The sequence below is a fragment of the Diorhabda sublineata genome, chromosome 6, assembly GCF_026230105.1.
Source record: "Diorhabda sublineata isolate icDioSubl1.1 chromosome 6, icDioSubl1.1, whole genome shotgun sequence".
In the NCBI taxonomy this organism is placed as follows: Eukaryota; Metazoa; Arthropoda; class Insecta; order Coleoptera; family Chrysomelidae; genus Diorhabda; species Diorhabda sublineata.
Genome location: NC_079479.1, coordinates 2,061,019 through 2,078,919, shown reverse-complemented (window position 1 = coordinate 2,078,919; position 17,901 = coordinate 2,061,019). Strand labels below are relative to the sequence as shown.

Sequence of the window (17,901 nt, the reverse complement as noted above, 5' to 3'; positions counted from 1 at the left end):
CTGAACTACTCATTCTCCAACATGACAATTCGAGCTTTCGTACGTCAGTTCAAACAAAAACGTTTTTGAACATTTAAAACATCGAATCGATGTATCGTCCACCGTATAATCCGGGTTTGGCACCTAGTGATTACCGAGTTTCTATACCTGAAGAAGAGGTTGATTAGAAAATTGTTTAAAACGCGTAAAAAAGCGTGTTTAGTATTCGTTTTCATTTTTGGATTCCAAAACTTTGTTAGCAACCCTCGTAGAGTCTCCAAGACGCCCCCAGGTTGCCAGGACCCCAACAATAGTGAAAAACTAACAGTGTTAAGGTCTTCGTGAGATCGGGACGAGTAAAATATTAAATATTATCCTTTTTGAACCATTTTTAAAAACCATCTTGAATACAAATTTTCTTTCAGAATATTTTCTCGTAAATCTCTAAAAATTTATTAATTTTTTTGTACTTTACATTTAATATGAAGATTTTATTCTAAATTGTAAACTTTTATAAATATATTCGGTGTACAAAATCTTAAAAGTTTATAATACGTTTTGTTAATTATTTAAATGTTTTAGCTTATCGACATAACCTAGTTTACTAAAAACTTTTACGTATACAGGAAACTGTTATTTTAACAATACTGTTTTTTATAAACAATCAGTTATACCGCAACAATTAAAGATAATAAAAAGACAAAAGCGAGTCGCCATTATTAACACGTTCGACGTTTCCAAAAGTTTTTTTCTTTTTTTTTTTAATTCTGCGGGTAATTTTTGGTTATTTTTTCATATTATTTATAACGTTTATTGGTAAGTAAAACTTTTCATAGTCCATTCGTTTAGCTTACGCGTGATTATCGAATAATTTAATACCGGGGGAGGTAAAAAAGTCGTTTTTGTTTCCTGTACAATATACAAAAAGTATTGTACAATGCAGCTTATTTTTCTACATAACCACTTTGATGATTAAGAACAAGCTTTGAAATACCGTCTTTAGAAAAATTAACCGCCAATAATTGGGAGTTGTGGCGGTTTCTTTGAGTACGACGTCATCGGAATCGCCGCCCTCAAAATTATTGTTTTAGTTTAAGCAAAAGATGAAAAACACTCGGTGGTAGGTCGGAATGGTATGGTGGGTGTTCGAAAATATCCCACTGAAAGTGCTGGAGGGGTCGTTGGGTTAAACGAGTGTCTTGTTGGGCTAAATTCTAGAATTCAGCATGCCTCCTAGTTTTACAATATTATTTGCATACTGTGCGATCGGAGGGTGAAAAAAAAAGAGCCGTCGTAGTTCGAGATGTCATTTTCTACAAAAATCATTATAATAATTTTTTCTCTACGAAGCACCATTTCTGAGAAATCGCGATTCTAATTACCATCAATTAATTTCCATAATCATACTTCTCGGCTGAATTGATTAAGTTTTTTCGATATTCCTCGTAAACGGTTAGTTTAATCACAAAAATGATACAAATAAAAATTATAGATCATAAAATTTTTTACAAAAACTGTCCTTATACTTTTTTCTGTACGAGGCACCATTTCTGAGAAATCGCGATTCTAATTACCATCAATTAATTTCCATAATCATACTTCTCGGCTGAATTGATTAAGTTTTTCCGATATTCCTCGTAAACGGTTAGTTTAATCACAAAAATGATACAAATAAAAATTATAGATCATAAAATTTTTTACAAAAACTATTCCTATACTTTTTTCTCTACGAGGCACCATTTCTGAGAAATCGCGATTCTAATTACCATCAATTCATTTCCATAATCATACTTTTGGCTTTAGTTGGTTTAGTTTTTTCCGATTTTCCTCTTAAACGGTTAGTTTTATCGCAAAAATGAAACAGGCAAAAATTATAGATCATAAAATTCTCTACAAAAACTATTCTCATACTTTTTTCTCTACGAGGCACCATTTCTGAGAAATCGCGATTCTAATTACCATCAATTAATTTCCATAATCATACTTCTCGGCTGAATTGATTAAGTTTTTTCGATATTCCTCGTAAACGGTTAGTTTAATCACAAAAATGATACAAATAAAAATTATAGATCATAAAATTTTCTACAAAAACTATTCCTATACTTTTTTCTCTACGAAGCACCATTTCTGAGAAATCGCGATTCTAATTACCATCAATTCATTTCCATAATCATACTTCTCAGTTGAATTGACTTAGTTTTTTCGATTTTCCTCGTAAACGTTTGGTTTTATCACAAAAATGTAATCTATAAAAATTATAGATCATAAAATTTTCTACAAAAACTATTCCTATACTTTTTTCTCTACGAAGCACCACATCTGAGAAATCGCGAATCTAATTACCATCAATTCATTTCCATAATCATACTTTTGGCTTTAGTTGGTTTAGTTTTTTCCGATTTTCCTCTTAAACGGTTAGTTTTATCGCAAAAATGAAACAGGCAAAAATTATAGATCATAAAATTCTCTATAAAAACTATACTCATACTTTTTTCTATACGAAGCACAATTTCCGAGAAATCGTGATTTTAATTACCATCAATTAGTTTCCATAATCATACTTCTCGGCTGAATTGATTAAGTTTTTTCGATATTCCTCGTAAACGGTTAGTTTAATCACAAAAATGATACAAATAAAAATTATAGATCATAAAATTTTTTACAAAAACTGTCCTCATACTTTTTTCTCTACGAGGCACCATTTCTGAGAAATCGCGATTCTAATTACCATCAATTAATTTCCATAATCATACTTCTCGGCTGAATTGATTTAGTTTTTTCGATTTTTCTCGTAAACGGTTAGTTTCATCACAAAAATCAAATGGACAAAAATTATAGATCATAAATTTCTCTACAAAAACTATTCTCATACTTTTTTCTATACGAAGCACCATTTCTGAGAAATCGCGATTCTAATTACCATAATAAAATTCTGGGTTTATTTCATTTAGTTTTTTTCGATTTTCCTCGTAAACGGTTAGTTTTATCGCAAACATGAAACATACAAAAATTATAGATTATAAAATTTTCTACAAAAATCATTCGTATACTTTTTTCTCTACGAGGCACCATTTCTGAGAAAAAACGATCAATTAAATTCCATAATCACTTTTATGTTGGGTCATATCAGATATCAATGCAAAATTTTGATTTATTACTACTGAGAATCATCGATTTGTTGTTATTTACCCAAACATTCATTCACGATATGTCTACCATGTTTTTTAAGGTCTCAGAAATCTCAAGTAGCTCCACTTTAGTGTTATACGAAATTATTTTGTGAACTTTTACGACTTCGTCGTCAATGACAGTCTCTTTGTGTTGAGCATCGTCCGCGATGATCATTTCGTTAATAAACCACTTCGTATTCGCAAATAATCACACCGAATATGTTATCGAAAACTATCCGGATAAATTCTGAAATCCGGCAACAGCGTATACCAAACATCGATGTTTGTAAATTAAATCTTATCTCACAACTTACAAATTTAAAACACGTTTTTCATTCAAAAGTAAAAACGAATACTACAAAAAGCTGTTAATAAACATTTTTACGGTTAATATTATTTATAATAAGTTAAAAATTACGTGTCGGATTTACCAGACGTCAGAATGAAGTTTGACGTTACTTTAAATAAAAACTATTAGTGTGAAATACTATAAACAACGTTTAAATAGTTTCACGTTAAGTAGCGAGTGGAAACGAATGGTTTTGATATGTAATATTTTCATGTGTAATTTCAAATTTGCAAAGAAGGATGTTTCGGTAAGAAATAATCGCTGTTATTCATTAATGAATCAACTAAATCGAAGCAGGTTCAATATACACACAGTTTATCGTTGAAAACGTTTTTCGGAAACGTAATTTTTGTCTACGACGACTTTGATTCACTTTACGTTTTCAATAATCTCGCATTTTACATTGACGATCGGAGTATATCGATCTTTTTATACTGTTACTGTTTACAGGGTGGTTTTGAGATTGAAAAAAACGCGATGTATTACAAAATGCGAAAATTGAGGGACATTGAATGCGTGAAAATGAAAGAAGCTTCCAATGCTTTGGAAATGATTAGAAATAGTACTAAAAGTAATTGGAACGAAGAAATTTTAGCAGAAAGCATATTATTACAATCCCGTGAGTATTTTATTTAGTATCGTAGCGTCCCAAAAAGAGATAAATCATTTCTAGGATAAATAGTCCGGTCAAATAGGTATATAAAATAAGAATATATCCCATAGAGCTGAATTTTAGGGGGTTTACCATTAGAAATACATTCTCTATCAGGCAATGGTGGCTAAAGAAGTAATTCAAGGTTAAAGTTCTAAAGTTTGGGTTTTCTAGATTTTTCTCTTAAACGGTTAGTTTTATCACAAAAATGATGGAAATAAAAATTATAGATCATAAAATTTTCTACGAAAACTATTCTTATACTTTTTTCTCTACGAGGCACCATTTCTGAGAAATCGCGATTCTAATTACCATCAATTAATTTCCATAATCATACTTCTCGGCTGAATTGATTTAGTTTTTTCGATTTTCCTCGTAAAAGGTTGGTTTTATCACAAAAATGTAATATATAAAAATTATAGATCATAAAATTTTCTACAAAAACTATTCTTATACTTTTTTCTCTACGAGGCACCATTTCTGAGAAATCGCGATTCTAATTACCATCAATTAATTTCCATAATCATACTTCTAGGCTGAATTGATTTAGTTTTTTCGATTTTCCTCGTAAAAGGTTGGTTTTATCACAAAAATGATACAAATAAAAATTATAGATCATAAAATTTTCTACAAAAATTATTGTCATACTTTTCTCTCTACGAGGCACCATTTCTGAGAAATCGCGATTCAAATTACCATCAATTAATTTCCATAATCATACTTCTAGGCTGAATTGATTTAGTTTTTTCGATTTTCCTCGTAAACGATTAGTTTTATCGCAAAAATGAAACAGACAAAAATTATAGTTCATAAAATTTTCTACAAAAATTATTCTGATACTTTTTTCTCTACAAACCACGATTTCTGAGGAATTGCTATTCTAATTACAATCTATCTCATACTTTTGAGTTGATTTGATTTAGTTTTTTCGATTTTCCCCGTAAAGGGTTAGTTTTATCGCAAAAATGAAACAGACAAAAATTATAGATCATAAATTTCTCTACAAAAATTATTCTCATACTTTTTTCTCTACGAAGCACCATTTCTGAGAAATCGCGATTCCAATTACCATCAATTAATTTCCATAATCATACTTCTAGGCTGAATTGATTTAGTTTTTTCGATTTTCCTCGTAAAAGGTTGGTTTTATCACAAAAATGATACAAATAAAAATTATAGATCATAAAATTTTTTACAAAAACTGTCCTTATACTTTTTTCTCTACGAGGCACCATTTCTGAGAAATCACGATTCTAATTACCATCAATTAATTTCCATAATCATACTTCTAGGCTGAATTGATTTAGTTTTTTCGATTTTCCTCGTAAAAGGTTGGTTTTATCACAAAAATGATACAAATAAAAATTATAGATCATAAAATTTTCTACAAAAATTATTGTCATACTTTTCTCTCTACGAGGCACCATTTCTGAGAAATCGCGATTCTAATTACCATCAATTAATTTCCATAATCATACTTCTAGGCTGAATTGATTTAGTTTTTTCGATTTTCCTCGTAAAAGGTTGGTTTTATCACAAAAATGATACAAATAAAAATTATAGATCATAAAATTTTCTACAAAAATTATTGTAATACTTTTCTCTCTACGAGGCACCATTTCTGAGAAATCGCGATTCTAATTACCATCAATTAATTTCCATAATCATACTTCTCGGCTGAATTGATTTAGTTTTTTCGATTTTCCTCGTAAAAGGTTGGTTTTATCACAAAAATGTAATATATAAAAATTATAGATCATAAAATTTTCTACAAAAACTATTCTTATACTTTTTTCTCTACGAGGCACCATTTCTGAGAAATCGCGATTCTAATTACCATCAATTAATTTCCATAATCATACTTCTCGGCTGAATTGATTTAGTTTTTTCGATTTTCCTCGTAAAAGGTTGGTTTTATCACAAAAATGTAATATATAAAAATTATAGATCATAAAATTTTCTACAAAAACTATTCTTATACTTTTTTCTCTACGAGGCACCATTTCTGAGAAATCGCGATTCTAATTACCATCAATTAATTTCCATAATCATACTTCTCGGCTGAATTGATTTAGTTTTTTCGATTTTCCTCGTAAAAGGTTGGTTTTATCACAAAAATGTAATATATAAAAATTATAGATCATAAAATTTTCTACAAAAATTATTGTCATACTTTTCTCTCTACGAGGCACCATTTCTGAGAAATCGCGAATCTAATTACCATCAATTAATTTCCATAATCATACTTCTAGGCAGAATTGATTTAGTTTTTTCGATTTTCCTCGTAAAAGGTTGGTTTTATCACAAAAATGTAATATATAAATATTATAGATCATAAAATTTTCTACAAAAATTATTGTCATACTTTTCTCTCTACGAGGCACCATTTCTGAGAAATCGCGATTCTAATTACCATCAATTAATTTCCATAATCATACTTCTCGGCTGAATTGATTTAGTTTTTTCGATTTTCCTCGTAAAAGGTTGGTTTTATCACAAAAATGTAATATATAAAAATTATAGATCATAAAATTTTCTACAAAAATTATTGTCATACTTTTCTCTCTACGAGGCACCATTTCTGAGAAATCGCGATTCTAATTACCATCAATTAATTTCCATAATCATACTTCTAGGCTGAATTGATTTAGTTTTTTCGATTTTCCTCGTAAAAGGTTGGTTTTATCACAAAAATGTAATATATAAAAATTATAGATCATAAAATTTTCTACAAAAATTATTGTCGAACTTTTCTCTCTACGAGGCACCATTTCTGAGAAATCGCGAATCTAATTACCATCAATTAATTTCCATAATCATACTTCTAGGCTGAATTGATTTAGTTTTTTCAATTTTCCTCGTAAACGATTAGTTTTATCGCAAAAATGAAACAGACAAAAATTATAGTTCATAAAATTTTCTACAAAAACTATTCTTATACTTTTTTCTCTACGAGGCACCATTTCTGAGAAATCGCGATTCTAATTACCATCAATTAATTTCCATAATCATACTTCTCGGCTGAATTGATTTAGTTTTTTCGATTTTCCTCGTAAAAGGTTGGTTTTATCACAAAAATGTAATATATAAAAATTATAGGTCATAAAATTTTCTACAAAAATTATTGTAATACTTTTCTCTCTACGAGGCACCATTTCTGAGAAATCGCGATTCTAATTACCATCAATTAATTTCCATAATCATACTTCTCGGCTGAATTGATTTAGTTTTTTCGATTTTCCTCGTAAAAGGTTGGTTTTATCACAAAAATGTAATATATAAAAATTATAGATCATAAAATTTTCTACAAAAATTATTGTCATACTTTTATTACCATCAATTAATTTCCATAATCATACTTCTAGGCTGAATTGATTTAGTTTTTTCGATTTTCCTCGTAAAAGGTTGGTTTTATCACAAAAATGTAATATATAAAAATTATAGATCATAAAATTTTCTACAAAAACTATTCTTATACTTTTTTCTCTACGAGGCACCATTTCTGAGAAATCGCGATTCTAATTACCATCAATTAATTTCCATAATCATACTTCTCGGCTGAATTGATTTAGTTTTTTCGATTTTCCTCGTAAAAGGTTGGTTTTATCACAAAAATGTAATATATAAAAATTATAGATCATAAAATTTTCTACAAAAATTATTGTCATACTTTTCTCTCTACGAGGCACCATTTCTGAGAAATCGCGATTCTAATTACCATCAATTAATTTCCATAATCATACTTCTCGGCTGAATTGATTTAGTTTTTTCGATTTTCCTCGTAAAAGGTTGGTTTTATCACAAAAATGTAATATATAAAAATTATAGGTCATAAAATTTTCTACAAAAATTATTGTTATACTTTTCTCTCTACGAGGCACCATTTCTGAGAAATCGCGATTCTAATTACCATCAATTAATTTCCATAATCATACTTCTAGGCTGAATTGATTTAGTTTTTTCAATTTTCCTCGTAAACGATTAGTTTTATCGCAAAAATGAAACAGACAAAAATTATAGTTCATAAAATTTTCTACAAAAATTATTCTGATACTTTTTTCTCTACAAACCACCATTTCTGAGGAATTGCTATTCTAATTACAATCTATCTCATACTTTTGAGTTGAATTGATTTAGTTTTTTCGATTTTCCCCGTAAAGGGTTAGTTTTATCGCAAAAATGAAATAGACAAAAATTATAGATCATAAATTTCTCTACAAAAATTATTCTTATACTTTTTTCTCTACGAAGCACCATTTCTGAGAAATCGCGATTCCAATTACCATCAATTAATTTCCATAATCATACTTCTAGGCTGAATTGATTTAGTTTTTTCGATTTTCCTCGTAAAAGGTTGGTTTTATCACAAAAATGTAATATATAAAAATTATAGATCATAAAATTTTCTACAAAAATTATTGTCATACTTTTCTCTCTACGAGGCACCATTTCTGAGAAATCGCGATTCTAATTACCATCAATTAATTTCCATAATCATACTTCTCGTCTTAGTTCATTTAGTTTTTTCGATTTTCCTCGTAAACGATTAGTTTTATCGCAAAAATGAAACAGACAAAAATTATAGTTCATAAAATTTTCTACAAAAATTATTTCCATACTTTTTTCTCTACGAGGCATCATTTCTGAGAAATCGCGATTCTAATTACCATCAACCTCAAACTTCATAATAAATGATAAATATCAAAATAAAATTTATTATATCAACTGTCTCCTTATTTAATAACCACACCTCGTATAACAATCCATAATTATTTCCAGAGTTGCGTTACAAACTAATCGTCGATAAAATCTGCGAGAGCAAAGATTTATATATCGAAATAAAGAAGCGCAAACTTAGTGGATCCATCACCTTATCAAACATACAATTCGAACTTTTGTCAAAAGATCAAAAAACCCCAACAGACTGCGCAACCTTCTATCTACTCGCTATATCCCACGATACCATCGTTACGACAACTAAACCCATCGAAGCTGATGGTCAAGATCGGCTTCTATTCGACGAAGTTATCACTGTAACAGATTTAGACGATGATTTCGAATTGAAGGCCGAGTTATTTTCAATCACAATATGTACCGAGAAACGAGGAATAATCGGAAAGCTATTGAGAAAAGTAAGTGAAAAAACCATAAGAAATATCTGGTTATTCCTTTGTAGCCTTCATCGACTTAGCTCATTGTACCAGGTCAGATCAAAAATTGACAATTACGAAGAATTTGTATCGTTTCTATTGGAACTGTCATTTCTGATCTGTATATCGATCTGTGGAGTTTTTTTCTTTCTTCTTACTTTCATATTACCTTTCACTCAACTTTTTTCCTCAAATCTGGCTATATGCCCCCTCCCAACGCATCATTTTTACCCTTACTGTATATTAAACCTTCTTTAGTAGCCATTATGGGTATATAATGAAGTTACATATCATTTCCAAGGTTTTTGAGGTCGCTGATTACGAATTTGATGTCAAATTTACAGTAACTACCCTCTTTCACCCCTAATAACCACCCTCTTGCATTTTATCGCCGTAAGTTATGCAGCAATGAAGTTACATATCATATCCAAGGTTTTTGATGTCGCTGATTACGAATTTGATGTCAAATTTACAGTAACTAACCTCTTTCACCCCTAATAACCACCCTCTTGCATTTTATCGCCGTAAGTTATGCAGCAATGAAGTTACATATCATATCCAGGGTTTTTGATGTCGCTGATTACGAATTTGATGTCAAATTTACAGTAACTACCCTCTTTCACCCCTAATAACCAACCTCTTGCATTTTATCGCCGTAAGTTATGAAGCAATGAAGTTACATATCATTTCCAAGGTTTTTGAGGTCGCTGATTACGAATTTGATGTCAAATTTACAGTAACTACCCTCTTTCACCCCTAATAACCACCCTCTTGCATTTTACCCCCGTAAGTTATGAAGCAATGAAGTTACATATCATTTCCAAGGTTTTTGAGGTCGCTGATTACGAATTTGATGTCAAATTTACAGTAACTACCCTCTTTCTCCCCTAATAACCACCCTCTTGCATTTTATCCCCGTAAGTTATGAAGCAATGAAGTTACATATCATTTCCAGGGTTTTTGATGTCGCTGATTACGAATTTGATGTCAAATTTACAGTAACTACCCTCTTTCACCCCTAATAACCACCCTCTTGCATTTTACCCCCGTAAGTTATGAAGCAATGAAGTTACATATCATTTCCAGGGTTTTTGATGTCGCTGATTACGAATTTGATGTCAAATTTACAGTAACTACCCTCTTTCATCCCTAATAACCACCCTCTTGCATTTTATCCCCGTGGGTTATGCAGCAATGAAGTTACATATCATTTCCAGGGTTTTTGATGTCGGTGATTACGAATTTGATGTCAAATTTACAGTAACTACCCTCTTTCACCCCTAATAACCACCCTCTTGCATTTTACCCCCGTAAGTTATGAAGCAATGAAGTTACATATCATTTCCAGGGTTTTTGAGGTCGCTGATTACGAATTTGATGTCAAATTTACAGTAACTACCCTCTTTCACCCCTAATAACCAACCTCTTGCATTTTATCGCCGTAAGTTATGAAGCAATGAAGTTACATATCATTTCCAAGGTTTTTGAGGTCGCTGATTACGAATTTGATGTCAAATTTACAGTAACTACCCTCTTTCACCCCTAATAACCACCCTCTTGCATTTTATCCCCGTAAGTTATGAAGCAATGAAGTTACATATCATTTCCAGGGTTTTTGATGTCGCTGATTACGAATTTGATGTCAAATTTACAGTAACTACCCTCTTTCACCCCTAATAACCACCCTCTTGCATTTTACCCCCGTAAGTTATGAAGCAATGAAGTTACATATCATTTCCAAGGTTTTTGATGTCGCTGATTACGAATTTGATGTCAAAGTTAGAGTAACTAACCTCTTTTACCCCTAATAACCACCCTCTTGCATTTTATCCCCGTGGGTTATGCAACAATGAAGTTACATATCATTTCCAGGGTTTTTGAGGTCGCTGATTACGAATTTGATGTCAAATTTACAGTAACTACCCTCTTTCACCCCTAATAACCAACCTCTTGCATTTTATCGCCGTAAGTTATGAAGCAATGAAGTTACATATCATTTCCAAGGTTTTTGAGGTCGCTGATTACGAATTTGATGTCAAATTTACAGTAACTACCCTCTTTCACCCCTAATAACCACCCTCTTGCATTTTATCCCCGTAAGTTATGAAGCAATGAAGTTACATATCATTTCCAGGGTTTTTGATGTCGCTGATTACGAATTTGATGTCAAATTTACAGTAACTACCCTCTTTCACCCCTAATAACCACCCTCTTGCATTTTACCCCCGTAAGTTATGAAGCAATGAAGTTACATATCATTTCCAAGGTTTTTGATGTCGCTGATTACGAATTTGATGTCAAAGTTAGAGTAACTAACCTCTTTTACCCCTAATAACCACCCTCTTGCATTTTATCCCCGTGGGTTATGCAACAATGAAGTTACATATCATTTCCAGGGTTTTTGAGGTCGCTGATTACGAATTTGATGTCAAATTTACAGTAACTACCCTCTTTCACCCCTAATAACCAACCTCTTGCATTTTATCGCCGTAAGTTATGAAGCAATGAAGTTACATATCATTTCCAAGGTTTTTGAGGTCGCTGATTACGAATTTGATGTCAAATTTACATTAAATAACCTCCTTCACCCCTGAAAACCACCCTCTTGAGTTTCAGTCCATATTTCATAAAGCTACGAGGTCGCTGATTACGAATTTGATATAAAAACGCACAAAAAAGTTAAGCAAAAGTTTGATTCATAGTCAGGGTGAGTATTGGATGTTGATGACCCCTCATCAGCATTATTTTAGTACACTGGTGGAGGTGGAGGCGGTCTAAGGCCAAAAGCATCCGCCAACATCGTTTTCAAAGACTTTTTTGGCATCTTTCGACAATTAGAAATTATAGGATCACTAATTTAAAAAATTCTCTTAAAAATATCTTCCATGGTTGTTTTTCTACGATTTTTTTCGCGCATGATCATTTTTGTACGTTTACTTTTGCTTAAACTATGAAGATTTGCGAGTTTCATCCGACAGTTCCTCGGTTTTAGCCATTTTAAAACTTCTTAAAGTCTGAATTTTCGCGAACTTAACCAAAAAACGTCTCGGTCCAAAAAGTATGAATCACGGCAGGTTCTTGCGTCTCATGGAACTAGCTGGGACCAAACTACAATCATAAACATCGCAAAATTTTTTCGAACTTTGACAATTGACAGTTAAAGTGTATTAGTTGGAAATTGGTGGGCAAAAACCTTATAAAAATCATTTATTTTCGTTCTGGGATGTTTTCGAACTATCTCCTTATATTTTTTATGTTTGTAGAAACCAAAATGTTGTTGTCCGATCAAGAAAATTTACTACGAAAATGTGAATACCTCGGAACTAATTGAATCCTCGATTTTGAAGCCTTCTTTCAAATCCTGCGGCACGTTTTTGATAACCGCGCACAAATTCGGCATTTCGAAAATTCCTATGCAGAAACAAGAAATATTTTCGGTAAGAAATTACATGAAAGCGAAAATATTAATCGAGGACGTCACGTTAAATACCGATTTTTGTGGTTTTATCACTTTAGGCGAATTAGACCGGGATAATCACATAAATTTTTGGGAAAGAAAATGGTGTTGTTTGCGAAAAAACACGCTGTATATCTACAATTATCCTCAGGACGAACAATTCGAGAAAGACCCAGTCGTCAAAATGAATTTGGAACATTGCGTACCACCTTTGACAAAAAACCCCGACGAATGTCCTAGAAAGAGAAGTTTTGCATTAAAAATAGGAGTCCCCCGTATAATGGGTGCAAATAACGCGAAATTTCGATACAAAAAAGATGATTTTGTATTTAAAAAATATTATTTGAACGCCGATAATAGGGAAGATTTCGAAAATTGGACCGTTTTATTGGATTCTGCTTTACAACAACTTTCTACGTGGAACAAAATCAAATTTAAATAATAGAAAATCGTAAAACACAAGTTTTATCGTATTTTCATACACACAATTTGTAATATAAAATTATCATAATATATAAAAACGTTGATTTTTATTCAATATCAATATTTAAATAGTTTTAATTCCCCTTATAATATATATAATGTTATAGACAACAGATTTTTCGAAAGCGGGGCTCTGTTACCGACGTTCTGGACGACTTGCGACAACTAACGAATATATGGAAACAATGTACGGCGAATCGGCGTTTTCGAGGGTCACGTGACGGGCCAAAGTTATCGGGATATGCTCCAAGATATGCGCCAGCAAATGGATTACGATCCAACACTCTCAAAAATACGTCAATTCATACAGTTTCGACGCGCTACGCGTTATTTGTACGGATAGACGGACGAGGATTCGTTGAGTGGCCCGTCACGGTCATGTGACCTGATACCCTGTGATTTTTCCCTTTGGAGTCTTCTTTCTTGTTTTCTTCTTATTTTCTTTGTGTTTTCTTTCTGTTTTTTCCTTGTTTTCTTCCTGTTTTATTTCTTGTTTCCTTTTTGTTTTCTTTTCCTGTTTTTTTCCTTCTTTTCTTCCTGTTTTTTTCCTTGTTTTCTTTTCTTGTTTTCTTCCTGTTTTTTTCCTTCTTTTCTTCCTGTTTTTTTCCTTGTTTTCTTTTCTTGTTTTCTTCCTGTTTTTTTCCTTGTTTTCTTCCTATTTTCATTCTGTTCCATTTTTATTTTTTTTTCTTGTTTTCTTTCTATTTTTTTTTTGTTTTTTTCCTGTTTTTTTTTCCTTGTTTTCTTTTCTTCCTGTTTTTTTCCTTGTTTTCTTCCTGTTTTTTCCTTGTTTTCTTCCTGTTTTTCCTTGTTTTCTTCCTGTTTTTTCCCTTGTTTTCTTCCTCTTTTCTATCTGTTCCATTTTTATTTCTTGTTTTCTTTCTATTTTTTTTTGTTTTTTTCCTGTTTTTTTCCTTGTTTTCTTTTCTTGTTTTCTTCCTGTTTTTTCCTTGTTTTCTTCCTATTTTTTTCCTTGTTTTCTTCCTATTTTCTTTTCTTGTTTTCTTCCTGTTTTATTTCTTGTTTCCTTTTTGTTTTCTTTTCCTGTTTTTTTCCTTCTTTTCTTCCTGTTTTTTTCCTTGTTTTCTTTTCTTGTTTTCTTCCTGTTTTTTTCCTTGTTTTCTTCCTATTTTCATTCTGTTCCATTTTTATTTTTTTTTCTTGTTTTCTTTCTATTTTTTTTTTTGTTTTTTTCCTGTTTTTTTTTCCTTGTTTTCTTTTCTTCCTGTTTTTTTCCTTGTTTTCTTCCTGTTTTTTCCTTGTTTTCTTCCTGTTTTTCCTTGTTTTCTTCCTGTTTTTTCCCTTGTTTTCTTCCTCTTTTCTATCTGTTCCATTTTTATTTCTTGTTTTCTTTCTATTTTTTTTTGTTTTTTTCCTGTTTTTTTCCTTGTTTTCTTTTCTTGTTTTCTTCCTGTTTTTTCCTTGTTTTCTTCCTATTTTTTTCCTTGTTTTCTTTCTGTTTTTTCCTTGTTTTCTTCCTGTTTTATTTCTTGTTTCCTTTTTGTTTTCTTTTCCTGTTTTTTTCCTTCTTTTCTTCCTGTTTTTTTCCTTGTTTTCTTTTCTTGTTTTCTTCCTGTTTTTTTCCTTGTTTTCTTCCTATTTTCATTCTGTTCCATTTTTATTTTTTTTTTCTTGTTTTCTTTCTATTTTTTTTTTTTTGTTTTTTTCCTGTTTTTTTTTCCTTGTTTTCTTTTCTTCCTGTTTTTTTCCTTGTTTTCTTCCTGTTTTTTCCTTGTTTTCTTCCTGTTTTTCCTTGTTTTCTTCCTGTTTTTTCCCTTGTTTTCTTCCTCTTTTCTATCTGTTCCATTTTTATTTCTTGTTTTCTTTCTATTTTTTTTTGTTTTTTTCCTGTTTTTTTCCTTGTTTTCTTTTCTTGTTTTCTTCCTGTTTTTTCCTTGTTTTCTTCCTATTTTTTTCCTTGTTTTCTTTCTGTTTTTTCCTTGTTTTCTTCCTGTTTTATTTCTTGTTTCCTTTTTGTTTTCTTTTCCTGTTTTTTTCCTTCTTTTCTTCCTGTTTTTTTCCTTGTTTTCTTTTCTTGTTTTCTTCCTGTTTTTTTCCTTGTTTTCTTCCTATTTTCATTCTGTTCCATTTTTATTTTTTTTTCTTGTTTTCTTTCTATTTTTTTTTTGTTTTTTTCCTGTTTTTTTTTCCTTGTTTTCTTTTCTTCCTGTTTTTTTCCTTGTTTTCTTCCTGTTTTTTCCTTGTTTTCTTCCTGTTTTTCCTTGTTTTCTTCCTGTTTTTTCCCTTGTTTTCTTCCTCTTTTCTATCTGTTCCATTTTTATTTCTTGTTTTCTTTCTATTTTTTTTTGTTTTTTTCCTGTTTTTTTCCTTGTTTTCTTTTCTTGTTTTCTTCCTGTTTTTTCCTTGTTTTCTTCCTATTTTTTTCCTTGTTTTCTTTCTGTTTTTTCCTTGTTTTCTTCCTGTTTTATTTCTTGTTTCCTTTTTGTTTTCTTTTCCTGTTTTTTTCCTTCTTTTCTTCCTGTTTTTTTCCTTGTTTTCTTTTCTTGTTTTCTTCCTGTTTTTTTCCTTGTTTTCTTCCTATTTTCATTCTGTTCCATTTTTATTTTTTTTTTCTTGTTTTCTTTCTATTTTTTTTTTTTTGTTTTTTTCCTGTTTTTTTTTCCTTGTTTTCTTTTCTTCCTGTTTTTTTCCTTGTTTTCTTCCTGTTTTTTCCTTGTTTTCTTCCTGTTTTTCCTTGTTTTCTTCCTGTTTTTTCCCTTGTTTTCTTCCTCTTTTCTATCTGTTCCATTTTTATTTCTTGTTTTCTTTCTATTTTTTTTTGTTTTTTTCCTGTTTTTTTCCTTGTTTTCTTTTCTTGTTTTCTTCCTGTTTTTTCCTTGTTTTCTTCCTATTTTTTTCCTTGTTTTCTTTCTGTTTTTTCCTTGTTTTCTTCCTGTTTTATTTCTTGTTTCCTTTTTGTTTTCTTTTCCTGTTTTTTTCCTTCTTTTCTTCCTGTTTTTTTCCTTGTTTTCTTTTCTTGTTTTCTTCCTGTTTTTTTCCTTGTTTTCTTCCTATTTTCATTCTGTTCCATTTTTATTTTTTTTTTCTTGTTTTCTTTCTATTTTTTTTTTTTTGTTTTTTTCCTGTTTTTTTTTCCTTGTTTTCTTTTCTTCCTGTTTTTTTCCTTGTTTTCTTCCTGTTTTTTCCTTGTTTTCTTCCTGTTTTTCCTTGTTTTCTTCCTGTTTTTTCCCTTGTTTTCTTCCTCTTTTCTATCTGTTCCATTTTTATTTCTTGTTTTCTTTCTATTTTTTTTTGTTTTTTTCCTGTTTTTTTCCTTGTTTTCTTTTCTTGTTTTCTTCCTGTTTTTTCCTTGTTTTCTTCCTATTTTTTTCCTTGTTTTCTTTCTGTTTTTTCCTTGTTTTCTTCCTGTTTTATTTCTTGTTTCCTTTTTGTTTTCTTTTCCTGTTTTTTTCCTTCTTTTCTTCCTGTTTTTTTCCTTGTTTTCTTTTCTTGTTTTCTTCCTGTTTTTTTCCTTGTTTTCTTCCTATTTTCATTCTGTTCCATTTTTATTTTTTTTTCTTGTTTTCTTTCTATTTTTTTTTTGTTTTTTTCCTGTTTTTTTTTCCTTGTTTTCTTTTCTTCCTGTTTTTTTCCTTGTTTTCTTCCTGTTTTTTCCTTGTTTTCTTCCTGTTTTTCCTTGTTTTCTTCCTGTTTTTTCCCTTGTTTTCTTCCTCTTTTCTATCTGTTCCATTTTTATTTCTTGTTTTCTTTCTATTTTTTTTTGTTTTTTTCCTGTTTTTTTCCTTGTTTTCTTTTCTTGTTTTCTTCCTGTTTTTTCCTTGTTTTCTTCCTATTTTTTTCCTTGTTTTCTTTCTGTTTTTTCCTTGTTTTCTTCCTGTTTTATTTCTTGTTTCCTTTTTGTTTTCTTTTCCTGTTTTTTTCCTTCTTTTCTTCCTGTTTTTTTCCTTGTTTTCTTTTCTTGTTTTCTTCCTGTTTTTTTCCTTGTTTTCTTCCTATTTTCATTCTGTTCCATTTTTATTTTTTTTTTCTTGTTTTCTTTCTATTTTTTTTTTTTTGTTTTTTTCCTGTTTTTTTTTCCTTGTTTTCTTTTCTTCCTGTTTTTTTCCTTGTTTTCTTCCTGTTTTTTCCTTGTTTTCTTCCTGTTTTTCCTTGTTTTCTTCCTGTTTTTTCCCTTGTTTTCTTCCTCTTTTCTATCTGTTCCATTTTTATTTCTTGTTTTCTTTCTATTTTTTTTTGTTTTTTTCCTGTTTTTTTCCTTGTTTTCTTTTCTTGTTTTCTTCCTGTTTTTTCCTTGTTTTCTTCCTATTTTTTTCCTTGTTTTCTTTCTGTTTTTTCCTTGTTTTCTTCCTGTTTTATTTCTTGTTTCCTTTTTGTTTTCTTTTCCTGTTTTTTTCCTTCTTTTCTTCCTGTTTTTTTCCTTGTTTTCTTTTCTTGTTTTCTTCCTGTTTTTTTCCTTGTTTTCTTCCTATTTTCATTCTGTTCCATTTTTATTTTTTTTTCTTGTTTTCTTTCTATTTTTTTTTTGTTTTTTTCCTGTTTTTTTTTCCTTGTTTTCTTTTCTTCCTGTTTTTTTCCTTGTTTTCTTCCTGTTTTTTCCTTGTTTTCTTCCTGTTTTTCCTTGTTTTCTTCCTGTTTTTTCCCTTGTTTTCTTCCTCTTTTCTATCTGTTCCATTTTTATTTCTTGTTTTCTTTCTATTTTT

General features: G+C 30.3%; 1 protein-coding gene across 1 annotated transcript; it reads left to right on the top strand.

Annotated features, from left to right (window-relative positions):
• Window positions 1-3,453: 3,453 nt before the first annotated feature.
• LOC130445065 (anillin-like) lies at window positions 3,454-13,303 on the top strand. The gene is made up of 4 exons (XM_056780557.1): window positions 3,454-3,745; window positions 3,949-4,117; window positions 8,930-9,282; window positions 12,564-13,303. Exons 1-4 carry the CDS (start codon window positions 3,686-3,688, stop codon window positions 13,197-13,199), a joined length of 1,218 nt encoding a protein of 405 aa, XP_056636535.1. The 5' UTR covers window positions 3,454-3,685; the 3' UTR covers window positions 13,200-13,303.
• Window positions 13,304-17,901: the final 4,598 nt, after the last annotated feature.